Source organism: Atractosteus spatula, chromosome 4 (assembly GCF_055471065.1).
Source record: "Atractosteus spatula isolate fAtrSpa1 chromosome 4, fAtrSpa1.hap1, whole genome shotgun sequence".
Classification (NCBI taxonomy): Eukaryota; Metazoa; Chordata; class Actinopteri; order Semionotiformes; family Lepisosteidae; genus Atractosteus; species Atractosteus spatula.
The window spans coordinates 6,167,689-6,181,490 of NC_142709.1; the positions used below are offsets into that span (position 1 = coordinate 6,167,689).

At 42.9% G+C, this 13,802-nt stretch overlaps 1 protein-coding gene across 1 annotated transcript in view; it reads left to right on the plus strand.

The window, feature by feature from the left end:
• ildr2a (immunoglobulin like domain containing receptor 2a) overlaps nt 1–3,528 on the plus strand; it is a 38,563-nt gene extending 35,035 nt beyond the window's left edge. Inside the window, exons 8-10 of the mRNA XM_088914900.1 lie at nt 759–963; nt 1,649–2,327; nt 2,812–3,528. Of these exons, the coding sequence (XP_088771026.1) occupies nt 759–963; nt 1,649–2,327; nt 2,812–2,847 (920 nt within the window). The 3' untranslated portion in view covers nt 2,848–3,528. The remainder of the gene's footprint in view (nt 1–758; nt 964–1,648; nt 2,328–2,811) is intronic.
• Nucleotides 3,529–13,802: the final 10,274 nt, after the last annotated feature.

Genomic DNA, 13,802 nt, shown 5'->3' on the forward strand with positions numbered 1-13,802 from the left:
CAACTCATCTAGCCACTACAGTTTCCTGCAACTGGTTTCTTGAAACGTGTCTTCCTCTTGTCTTTGTCACTGGCAATGAAAATCTAAACCTGGGCAGTAGAGGAGATGTTTTAATTGATGAGAAAAACATTAAAACTTGCAGTAAAAACAAATGTGTTTTTAAGCATTTTATTTGTAATATTAAAGCATAGAAGAGCAGAAAATATTGGGAGAAGGTTTCCAGACTTTGGAAAGGTTAAAATCGGTCACTCATCTATTTATAAAATCTGTTCAATCTGTTTGTGATTTAACAAAATACAAGAATGTTCCTTGTAGCAAAGGAAGATTAAGGGGAGACATTGGGAGGGAATTATTTTACTCTGCTGAGTCTGGGTCATACCTCCGAGAGAGTCACATTTTCCGCGAAGTTAGAACGACTGTACTCTTACATTTTCTCCTCACCTGAAATTTAAAAATGAAGATGGCAGATGATGCGTTGATGATGCTCTAAAATGCATTACTGAACAAATCTACTTTTGTGTCATAAGATTGAACCTCGATGTTAAATTCAATTATGGCGGAGAAGCTGAGATCCCTGCTTGACCTCCCTGTTATTCAATTCAAAATACTTTATTCGTCCCCAGGGGGGAGATTTAAGACGTTATACAACAGGATGGTGTCTCTCTTCGTGCAGGTCTTCCCTTAGAGGCCTTAGTTGGAGAGTTAAGCAGCCATCGTTCATGTTACGGGAGAAAGAACGTTGTGTTTTATCTTGACAGCCACCAGCTTGTCAGAGCTCAGCTCCCTGCACGAAGGAGACGCCGATTTCCGTCGGTCCTACCACAAAGTGCAGAGAAACGCGCTCCCAGCCATCGCCGACCGCGACGAAGAGTCGGAATTCAGGTCCGCTTCTGCCTCCCAGGGGCGCCGATCCGCACGGTACCCCCTCCAGGCAAACAGGTCTGAGGAGCAGTACCAGAGCAGGTACACGCCGGAGGAACTGCTGTTAATCACAGAACAGGGGTCTTCGCTTTTCATTCTTGTGCTCCCCTCTTGTTACACCATGCAAGAGATCAATCAATCGTAGACATTTGCCTGTTTTCAGTGCATTTCTTCAATGAGGCATCAGTGATGATGCACAGGAAAAAGACCTACTGTTGACAAATATGATAACCTTCTTGGTTTGAAAAAAAAACCTCCCGTGAAAATGTCTGCATTTTACTACACCCTCTAGTACAAACCTTTTATCTCTGTATTTTTGTAACACGTTTACAAAAGTAACAGTCGGCTCTTGCTTAAGACACTTCCTAAAAACGTCCTTTGCTTTAAACAGACGGTCACTGTATTGGGTAGGCAGTGAGATGACTTCATGCTAAAGCTTTAAGGGCAGGTCCACTGGAATTAAGTACAAGAACCAATGATAAAGATTCATTCAAGACTTGGAATTAATTAATCTTGAAGCTGTGTGTAATTCATTTGCAGTTACAGTAGCTTCTTATTCTTTCACTAACTTCACTTACAATCTGTTTTAATTTTACTGGTTTTTGGCACGCAGTGAAAATCGCCACAATGCCTTTTTTAACTGGTTTGGAATCTCTCCCGATTCCCTGTCCAGTGCTGCTGAATTAAGCCTCTTTTTTTTTGTTTCCCCTCGGTGGCCCTGTGACAGCAGGTGGAAGCCCAGGTCGGAGCACCTCCAGAGAAAGTCCATGCGGTCGAGCGGCCGCACGGGCTCCCTGGACGAGCTGGAGGAGTTCGCCCAGTCCTACGACCAGAGGCTCAAGCGGGGCGACTACAGGGACGCCGAGCGGGACTACAGGCTGGCCCTTGAGGATAGGGATGCCTGCCGCCCCTCCCAGGACCACGGCCGTTACCACGACGGCGAGCGCCCGCGCCGCGGGGCGTCCGCGGACGATTACTACCGCAAGGGAGAGCGGGGCGGGTACGAGCCGGAGCGGAGGTGGCCGCCCAGCCCCCCCTCGCCCAGGAAGAGGGAAGCAGGCGAGCGCTACTCTCCCCACTACCTCACCGGCAGCAGGAGCTACGACGGCGCCTACCTGACCAGCGTCCTGGAGAGGAAAGCCCGGGGGAGGGCCCCGGAGGAGAGCTTCGACAGCGAGACGCCCTCCAAGTCCAGCTCCAAGAAGAGCAGCGACTGCCTCTACAACCGAGCCCCCAGCTGCAGGCCTGAGGAGGAGGACTCCCTGCCCCCCTACTCGGAAGGAGAGGCCGACAGGCACCACACGGTGGCGTCCTCAGCAAGGCCCTTCTCCTATATTAGGGATCCTCAGTGCAGCTCTTACACACTGCATGACAGGAGGGAGGAGAGGCAGAAGCTCAGGAAAGTGGTGAGTTATATGTAGCTCTGGTCAGTTAATGAATACATCAGCTGCCCTACTGAAAACCTGTCCCCAGGTGATTATACTATCCTTGATGGCAGATCACCAGTAATATCAGCTGTGCACCCATTTGATTACATGGGAGGAAGAACCCATTTTTTACGGGGCTGTTAGTCAGCGAAGCGCCCGAGTTTCCATCTGATCTAGCTCTAAACCCCATTAAGGCAACAGTGCATGTGTAGAGCATCATAACGTCATGGCACTGGTTTTTGCGCATGAGGACTGGCATGTAACATGGCTTCAAAATACTTTACCCCTTTCGTTTTCGAAGGTTCCTTCTTGAAAGTAACATCCGTTTCATGTACTAACAATACATGCTTTTGTCAGTGTTGCTGTAATGTGTGATGGGTTACCTTGTGCTGGTCCAATTCTTGAGATCTGATAGAATGCTCATTGATACTTTGCTAACCTCTGGATTTTGATATTTTCACAGAGCACACTCCTAAGTAGGGATTCCATTGTAGTGTGAGCTCTGAATCTGCAAGAGACTATGAAGGTTTTTTATGCGTGTTGCATTCAACAGTGGAGCCTGTACCGGAGGGGAACTAATGAAAATGATGCGGAAACTGAGAACTGGAGGAGTGCTTTTACGCAAAGTGTTGCGTGGGTGTCTTGAACACGGGACCTAGCCCAGCTGTTGAAGCTGATACCCTGGCTTTCAAGAAACGACCGGATGAGATTCTCAGAGCAGTTCGTTCCTAGCGTTTGCAAGAGCTGGAGGGCTTAATGGGCTCATTTCATCAGTAGCTCTTGTTGTTTTCAAATCAACGGAGTTGGAATTTGCAGTTATCTTTGTCCATATATGGGATTTTTGAGAAGGAGCTTCAGGCCGATTCCTCACATCAAAGCACTGAACACTGAAGTCAACCAAGGTGCTGTCCACATTGATCAGTCCACTGAAGCATATAGACCCAGCTCCCCACAAACATAACAAGGTCATCTTTGAATGTCTGGGCAGGTTGGTGATGCTTCTGATTGTATGGAGCAGCAGGATGAAACAAAATACAGGAAAAGCCTGTCTGAATATCCTGCTGGGTGGAAAAAGGAAATGCAACTTTTGTTTTCTGGCATGCGCTGAATAACTTTTTGAACTAGGCGCAAGCCTGCCAGCCTCAGGGTTATTGAATGTCTCCTGCTGTTTTTGCTTTCTGTGAGGCTACAGTTCCACTCGTGTCAGCTCATCGCAGTGAGAGCACGGCAGAAGATCCGAAAGCTAAAGTCACGAGGGGCGGATGTCCAATACCATCACGAAACTTCTTTTCCTCTACTCTAGCTTTGCCTTTTGGATCAGGGAATACTGTATGCTGTGTGGAAATGGAAAACTCAATTTTGTATGACAACATACATACAGCATGTGACACCGACATGTTAGAGATGTATCGTACAAGGTATTATAATAAAATGATGAATGAAACTGACTGATAAAAATACATAATTTAAAAATAGTTTTAGTTCCACCCCCACTCCCAAAGACTTGCTTTTTTGAACAGCCGATGAGAATCGGAAACAACCAGCGAACCCATAGGACCTGCTATTAAAACTAATCACTAGGCTGACTGTAGGTTTGTAAAAAAAAAATCTATTCTCAACCTTTCATTTAACTGAGGTTCGGTGAGAGGTTGTGCTACTTCATTTTGAGAACATTGTGCCCTCATTTTGCTCACTAGGAGTGCAGTCTTGTTTCATTTAGTGTATTTATTGCAATGGGAATGAAGCCTTGGTGAGCATGTGCCATGGATCATACAGTTACAGTATAGTTTTTAATTGCGTTCACCCAGCAAGAAGCTACTGAGTGTCAAAAGCTTTGATTCTCCAGACGTATTTGTAGGTCACACCATACGAAATTATTCCAGCAATGCGGTATCTGTCTACGGGTGATTTTATAGTTCTGGAAATTACTGTGCAACTTATAAAAGAAAGTGAGAGCAGCACTGCAATAGCAATAATTATAAATGCTATAGCAACTGATTTTACACTTTTAAGACCCATTTCACCACTTTACTGCACTAATTAAATTATTTCCCATTATTATGCATTTTTGAAAAAGCTGCTTTGAGGGAAAAATAAAGAAGCAGCCACATGCATGTGTTCTGTAACTCACATTTAGCGTCACACTGCTATGTGTGACATGTGATCTCTGCTATGGTCTAGCCACCACTAGACCCAAACTCCACAGTGGCCCTACAGTATACCCTGTTATTGCCTGATCCTTGCACAGTGCATTCAGCAATCTTCCTGGGATTATCTTTCTGTACCAGGTTTGTAGTTTCACAGGCAAGAAATGGTGATCTGGCCATATAGTGTGTTGGCATTGACAAGGCATAGACAGGGCAGCACCAAAATGTGATTACTCCGCTTCTATTTGGCCTGTGTTCTCTGTATTGATAATAAGAACCGTTCCCCTAGGTAAATAAATCATCTTGTGGTTCCAGAGTAAAGAGGCTTTCCTTTGAAACTTTGGCTCATGTACTTTCCTTCATTTCACTGGCCCCCCTCCTGTTTCTGTGGCACAGACTCGTACAGTATGAACGTTAGAGTCAGTGAGCATAAAGCAGGGTTTTTTTTTTATCTGACTTGCACTGAGTAACCTGATCTCAGGCCAAAAATTGGGTTTACCAGACTAATCCTTTGCACATGGCACCTCCTGCTTCTTCTCTGCTTCATTTCCTTCTAATGCATAACAATGACATTCAGCTTTTAGCCATCGGTGACTTACATGCCTTCTATATTTGGTGCCTTTTCTTTCTAAATTACCAGGGCGAATGCTACTGTGGGGCTGGCAGTTTAACCAATACAGCTAATGGATTAGTCTTTGGGCTCATGCTTTATGTGCCTTTTTGAAAGGCTTGAGAAGTAATTGCTTTGTTCCATCACTTAACATGAAGCACAAAATTGTTTTCATGGGCACTGAAGGGAAACACATTTTAGCCTAGCTCTTCAGTGCAGTTTGATATCAGTCTTTGACTTAACTGGTTGTTGAAGATTGGTTTGCATTTATAACGTAAGGTATTACTCACAGGGGTGGCGTAGGGGTGCAGCGGTTAGTCCTGGGGTCCCAGGGTTCAGTTCCAGGTCTGGGGTGCTATGTCTATGGAGTGTGCATGTTCACCTCATGTTCATGTGGGTTTCATCTGGGTGCTCCGGTTTCTACTTTCTGGTACAGGAGGTTAATTGGCTTCTGGGGAAATTGGCCCTGGCACCCCGACGACACTGTACTACATAAAAAATAAATGAATGGATGGTTGTTACAAATGAAAGGAGGGTGTTAATTTGTAACTCTTATGTTCTAAATTTAATTTTGTTCACGCTTTAACATTCTGATTAAGCTTGGAGTCGCTCAGCTATGTATCCGTCACTCTCGTCCTGGGCCTCAATCAGGAAAGGTCCTCTAGTGCTTAGAAACATCTCAATAAAAACGAAGGACAGGAAGTGAAGCACCACATTTACAGAGCACGACTGGGAGCATCCAGGAAGCCCTGCACGTGCAACCATCTAAACTTTAAAATGTCTGAATTTTCTTGCCGTGACTGTTTTCTAACGTATAATAAAGAAAGAAGTGAGGAGGTTAAGGATGTGCGTATTCACAAAACAGCTGGATGTGTCCAACGCCTGTGCTAGTTTATGCTCAGGCATAAAGACCTTAGATCCTTAGGGTCCTCATGAGGTGCAGATTGAGCATGAACACAGCATACAGCACAGTGAGCAGCTATATCTGCTGTAGCAAGTCCACTTCTGCGTTTTTCAATTGGAGCCCCTCAGCTGGCTTTTAGTTTCTTAATTTTATTACCTCCGCTTGTATCCTGTACTTCCCACCACCTTCACAGTCTCTGCCTCTTCCCTTCCTTGCATATCATATGCCTAGAGAATGTTTGTTCGCTAGTCCTGTGCTTACGTTTCATGTGTGTGTGTGAACTAGGCACTAGCAGAAGTGCTAATACGCTAATGATTCTCATTGCTCCTATCTACATTAGGGGTCCTTACATTAGTGAGCATGAGCTTGTGGTGGTTGCATGCGTCTAACGGGATACTGCTTAGATTTGCCTTTTTTAGTTGTTTTCTACATCCTTGGAAGGAGACACTGCTGAATTTATGAGCAACATACTGTACACACAGAGGTGATGATATGGCAAAACAACACTTATTGCATTGGGAGATTTACCTCAGATGGTAAACAAAACCTTAACTCTTATGATCCTTAACTAAATGCTTCTTCAGTCCCTATTTAAACACACAGCTAAACTGCTTACTGATGCCATTACAAATGTACTTTTCCTCAGGCTGAATTAATGTCTGACCCTCAGAAATGTGTTAATTCCCTTGTCCCCACATCCTGCTTCTTAATGCATGATACCTGGTTGCACCTTCTCAGAGGTGCTCTGCATTCCTTGGGGACCTGCACTTTGTCTCTCATGTCAAGTGGGACACGCTTGGCTCTCTTCACTCCCTGTGCTCCAGCTGGTCCAGTGAGCATGGGTGAGAGGCCATTCCCCACAGATTTTATGGGAATCTCTCTGATGCCGGAACCTCCTCCCTTCTCTCATCCCATCCCCCTGCCACAGGTCACTAGAGTCTGAATATTCCTAGAAAAACAGACAGGTTGGCTCAGCCATAAAAGGCCCATAACTGGAGGACAGATGAAGACCTGTAGTCCAGATGTCTCGTTAATTGACCACTGTGCAGGGCTGTCCAGGTGGCAGATTGAGCCCTGCGGGGGCTTGATGAGTTTCTTTGGCTTCTCGTGCAGGATGGACCTGCGAGGTCCCTGCGAAATTGCAGCGACTGCCGTGGGAGACGAACACATGAGTGCTGACGGGTGGGATTACAGGAAGTGTCGGAGAGTGCAGTGAGGACGTCTTTCTCCCTGTGGTCCTCATTCTCTAAGAGTCCACACTGGGTGGATAGAAATGAAAAAATAATAATTCCAACTGCAGCCTGTCTAATAAGCAACACGTCTCTTGTATAAATATAAATATCTATACTTCCTTACCATGATTGCAAGATTTCTTGCAAACATTGCGATTCTGTGCATTATTTGAGAATTGTGCACCGCTACTCCAGTCAGTACTGTACTGTCCAAGCTTTCTTTCTTATCTCACGCAAGGCCTTATCATAAAAACCACAGAGCACACTTTCACCCAACCCGACCATTTATTTAACACCAGATAAAGAACTTTATCTTCTTGAGTGTTGATAACAGTGATCTACAAATGAACCTTAATGAAATGATATATTTACACAGGTACATACAACAGCTCATATTATTACAAACCTTTCTTCAGATGGCACACCATTTGTTCCTTTCCTGCTTTGGTTTATGTTTTTCTGATACATACTGTATTTGTCACGATTAACCAATTGTTTTCTTAGCTTTAATACTGATTTATTGAACATAATTGTCCTTTTGACAACTTAATGTAAACATTTTGTTTGAGATTGTCCAAAGTGCACTTTTCACAGGATGGGTCTAAGTGGTCTAGTATGAAGAGTAGACCTCTCACAGAGGCAAGTTGATTAGATTTCAGTGAATTACAAGGTACCCGCAAACAGGAGCACAGTGAGCACCTTGTGTATCCCTCCTGATTTAACACATGAGGGTAAAGATCAATCATCCCCATAGTCTGGAGTTTCATTTATATGGGACTCTCAGCGATACATTTCCACCTGTGGTGTTCGCCCTACAACTCAGGTGTTGACCTGCTGGAAAGAAGCTGCTTTCGGAGAAGACTTCTAAACCGTTCACCGTTCTCTTTGTGTGACAGCATACATACGGGTCTTCAATAATGAGCCGTCCTGACTAGTGCTGTATGGAAAGCAAAAGAGATGCTTGCGCTCAAATGGTCTGATTTCCAATCTGTTGTCTAAATTACCTCAACAATCCCTCATTATTTGTCCCACTCCATCCTCTCCTGCTCTCAGGACAGCTTTGTTTATACAAGGGTAGGGCTTCAGTCGAAATATATACATTCTGTCTTGGGTTTCATTTGCCAAACGAAGTTTGCTGAACACTGTTGTGGGAATTATGGCTTTTATTTTTGTATGTTTATATATATATATGCTTCTTTTCAATGTTTTTATAATGCACTGTTAGATTTAGGTTTATGCTGATGCGTTAGAGACACACTGGCCAGGTTGCTAGTAGCAACCTGAATACTCATTGTGAAAATCTAGATTTGCTGGTCTGCTGCCAGATGCACATAATTATTTTAAAGAAATACATCTGCAAAGCTTGCCCTATAATTTTCCATAATGCAGATACTTTTACCTGCTTATGAAGTGCAACACCTGATCTGGACTCTGTTTTCTGTTTTCTCCAACACTGTGAGATATATTCCTAGAATATCCAGTATATCTATGTTCTTTACACAGTATGCTTACTTTAAAGAAACTCTCGAGGTCAACCTTACGTCAGTCATATTCTTCTTTGTTCAGTTTCTCTTCTCTTCGTAACTGTACATGTTGTAAAAGTACAGTTCGTGTAACTCCCACACCTTTTCACTGTTCAGCAGTCAGAGATACTGGTTCAGATTTTGTGAGCGGTTCATAATGTTACCTCTGTTTAGATCGTTTCCTCCGTTCAGACCAGTTTCTGAAGCCACTTCTGCAAACTGATTGCAGGGTAGAAGATCTGGAAGGGAATCGCGTTAGCAGTGCCTGAAGATGTGAAGTCCAACAGTCGGGTTTCCAGTGACTGCCTTTGTATCAAACCAAATAAAGTCCATGATCACAGATCACAGTTCAGACTGGGGAACCTCCTGAACTTTAGCACCTTGCTTTGCACATCAAAGCAGGACTCGGAGGTACCAAGTTCCAGGGAGGCTGGAGAACGGCTGAGTAACTCACCCACGTCTTTCAGCCTTTTCCCACTGTTAAATGTGTTTCCCTTCTCTGAATTTAAGAAGCAGCCCATCTTGTAAGCCATAGCATCTGGGGATGTACTGTATTGCCAAAGGGCAGCACTCTGAGCTTCGTGTTGCCTGAGACTGTGGATTTTGTTTGTTTGCTTTGTGTAACATGAAATTCTAAATTAAAAGATCTAATGTCTTATTTTTTTTATTCTTTAAAAATGGTTGTACTCGCCATCCCATTAAGAACCAGTCATAACGATGCTCATATATCCCTTTGTGATATCTTAACGCTTGTTTCTGTTGCCATGGAAGTGTGCCAGTGGTGAGAGATTGCTGTATCACTTGATCGTAGCCATTTACTGAAGTTACACCACTGTTTTCATCTCGATCAGTGTTTTCCTGTTATCCAGGTCTTAATCATTGAGTGTTGATTGTGAACTGATGCAGCAATTGATCTTCTAATTGTAATGTTTATTATACAAGAATCGCTTTATGTGTATCCTGAATCACAAAACCATTACTGAAACAGGAGCTTTAATTTACAATATACATTTCCTGCTCTTGGATACAGCGCGTGTGTACTGTATATATATCCAGATGAATTTGTAGTCACTTTGAAGGTCTAAGAGAATGAAGAACTGAAAGTCTGAAGTCTGTTTTTTATTCTGAACATCACAGCCATACTGTAAATATTCAATTTGTAAAATGCTGTCAATACATACTGTCACTCCCAACAAATAAACTGACCCAAAAAGAAACTGCAGGACAGGTAGGGTAAATGTGTAAACTTTTCTTACAGGTGGTTTTTGGGATCCAAGCTCATTTCCATATGAAAACTGGTGACAAAAGCAGTCAGGTGTGATTTGCCACAAATTATTTCAGCTGGACATGTGCAGGCAAGAGCCAGCATATTCATTGAAAGTATCTGAATCCTTAGTATGTGAGGTGGTGGAGGGGATCCCCATTACCTGTAAAGCGGTTTGAGTGGAGTGTCCAGAAAAGCACTATAGAAGTGTAAGCAATTATAATTATAATTATCAATGCAGATCGCAAGGCAAGATGCTGACCTGCCTTTACACCTGCTTTGTGCCGTCATGTTCAAGACCAACCTGCAGCGCTTGAATGATGCAGACTCTCAGGAGTGCTTCATCCTTTGTCGATTTATATATTGTACACCTTGTATCTCAGAGACACACACTTTTGCCTTTCGATACAGTTTGTTTTTGGGTGGCAGTACTGTACATATAGGTGTATCAACAGTATAGCAGTGATATTGTCTCCTCATTGATGTGCTCTGCTTTTACTCCTTTTTTGTTTACATTGTATCCACAGAAACTGAAAGTTTTGTATGATGTTTTTTGGAAATATTTTTATAAGTATTTACAAAATACTTTGGGGAATTGTTGGGGGACAGTACATGTCTTAATTTTTTTCAGTGTTCCAGGTCAGCTAAGAATGTTTAAAGATAAGCAAGATTTACTCTGAGCTAAGTGCCTATCCAGGATATCAGTTTTTTTTTGCACAATGCTTTCTCAAAACCTGCCCTGTCATGTTTTATATCAAAATGTTTCACTATTCCTGTGATGTGTATTTTCAGATTAAAATATGCCTTGTGAAGCATGCTGTTTTGCATCTTTCTATACAATTCCCAATGTGGCTTCTAGTATTTCTTGTCCAGGGCTATGCTGAGACATTTTTTACGAATTAATAGCAATCTGTAATTTCAGGCGCACTTTATGAGCTGCAGAATAAACTCTAAAGTGGGTCTTCAGTGAAGACAAGAAGCTTATGATCAAAATTTGGTATGATTCTTTGTGGTAATATTTTCATATTCCCAAAATAAATATTCCCATAATAAATATATGCAGTAGTTTAGAGGCTGTATCATGAACAATGGAGAAAGGAACGTAGCTACAATTCTACAAAAGAAACCTTTATTAAGGGATAAAGTATTCATGTCCATACATTCTTGTTACCTACAAAGGTTAAATATTCAAGGATGTGGAGTCCATGTTTGCAAACTCACATCATAACCAGACCGAAAAGATGACGGTACATGAATATGGCTTGCTTCTTTAATTTCCCATTGTGTTCTTTTTCAGGAAAAGTGACAACCTCTTACAATAATGTAAAAGGAAGGAAAACATTCTTGAAAATGTCAGTGCTAGCACTGATTTTCTGTGACATGCTGTCATAAGAGGGATACAGTTCCCTTTTGGATTTTAGGCATAGGCTAAATTTCACCAAATGTGGGTTTTGGTAGAGAGTGGATATAGATGAGGTGTGCGGTGTTCTGGAATGTGGATTATGACTGTTACTTCCAAAGGAAGTTCCAAAAAAAATACACCCCACAGCAAGCTTGTAGACAACAAGAATGTTAGGCAAATACGCTAGCTGAAAGTACAATAACAGGAAGCTGTCTGATTAAAACTCACAGGTGCTTGCGATTCATCTCACACTGCATCTCGCCTACAAATCACCCAGCCTCCTTGTTTGACAGAAGGAAATACTGATCCACCCACATTCATGGTTTATAGTCTGCTGCTTTTTGCAGGATAATCTCTCAGAGAGACCAAGTAAGGCTCAAGCCAAGACCTCTACATTGCGCAGTGGATACCTCAGGTCACTGTCAGTGCTGTGTATTGTATTAAGGAGAAGGAATATATAAGATAAGATAAGATAAGATTACTTTATTGGCCAGATACAATTTCTTGTATTAGGAATTTGTCTTTTCGCATACCCCAACTTGCTCTCCATGAGACACACAGACAAGGAGAGAAGCTTGGGGTCAGAGCGCAGGGTCAGCCATTTATACAGCACCCCTGGAGCAGTTGGGGTGAAGGGCCTTGCTCAGGGGCCCAACGGAGTAGGATTCCTCTGCCGGCAGCAGGATACGAACCAGCAACCTTCCAGCCACAGGCGCAGATCCTGAGCCACAGAGCCACCGCAGTAGCGCGTTAAAGACACAGGGACGAATGTCACATGATTTAATCTTATGTTGCTTTGTGAATTGTATTCAGTACTCTAAAATGTGGTGAGAATTACAGTAAGTCCATCTGTGTAACCACGTCGACAGCTGTTATAAAAAGTCATTTTCTATGACTAAAACCATGGGAAACAATTTTAAAAAGTAATGATGCTGATACCTCAGCTTCAAACAAGGTATTCAGTTTTGTGACAGCCTTGTATTCCTACTGGTGGACAAAACCTTTAATTTTTTTAATGGAATTTAGAAATAACACAACATAAAGTCAGTCTCACTTCATTTCTTACGTCCATCTTCATTTGGAATTCCTTTTAAATATATATATATATATCGAGAGCTTATGAAGTTAGTACAAGACCAAAGACAGATTTTTCAATTCAATTAAAATTCCAACAATGCAATGCAAATTCAGGTCACATGAGTGAAACTATTTTTAAGTTCCTTTCACAACTAAATACTGTATTTCTGTATGTGAAAAAATAAAACTGATGGATAAAGCAATCTTTATTGGCTGTTGTGGAGTCCTGTCCATGTATTTCCAAACAGACCTGAGCATTTATTTCCTGGGTAAAAGTTCACAAAACCCAGCACAATCTGCTGTGAAGCCTGTCAGCAGGACTGCTGCAGGCCTCTCAGTCTTTGTGAATGAAGCTGCCTGTTTTGTGACGATCCGCAGTATTGAATGACCCTGGCTTTATCTCTGGGCTCTGGCCACCCCCTGGAGCTGCTGCAGACGGGACCGGGACACTCCCACGTCTCTTTTCCCGCTGCAGTGTGAAGCTTTTAATTAAAATGCTAATTTACCCAGGGCCCCTGCACTTTGTCATGTTGGAGGCTGTGGACCGGGAGCTGATTGGCAGCCAGTGTTAAAAAAAACAACAACTCTTTGCCAACAAAAGATTTCATCTGGTAAAAGAGGGAACGATCACAAATTTGAAAAGGGTTTAGAGTTAATGCAGAAAAACGCCGTATAAATTGACTTGGAAATCTGTAGAGGATTGCATTGCTTCAGCAAGATTTTGAACATCCCTTCTGCTCAGATGTTCAGTTATTTGCTCAGTTGGCAGATACTTCAAAGCAGATGAAACAGTCTTAAGTGTATATGCAGCATTACACAGGAGCACTTTGTTTGCGCAGTACTGTTAAAGCTTTGGGAAATGGCGCCATCAAGTGGATATTTGCACCACACGCAGGGTTTTGCGGCTTTTGAGCGTTTTGTTGTAAATTTTAAAGCTGATCATTTACTGCCAACGATGGCAAATTGACACAATAGTTAACACTGCTGCCTGGCAGTAGTGGTGCCCTGGGTTCAATTACTGGGGTGCTGTCTGTGTGGAGTTTGTATGTTCTCCTTGGGTTTACATGGGTTTCCTCCTGGTGCTCCAGTTTAACTCCACAGTCCACAGACATACTGGTAGATGAATTGGATTTAGGGAAAATCTGCCCTGGTGCGAGTGTGCGCCTGCCCTGCGATGGACTGGCATCCAGTCCAGGGTGTATCCTGCCTTCTGCCTGTTGCTCGCTGGGATAGGCTCTGGCTCAACTGTAACCCTGAATTGGATGAAGCGGTTAGAAAATGTATGAGCTTTTACA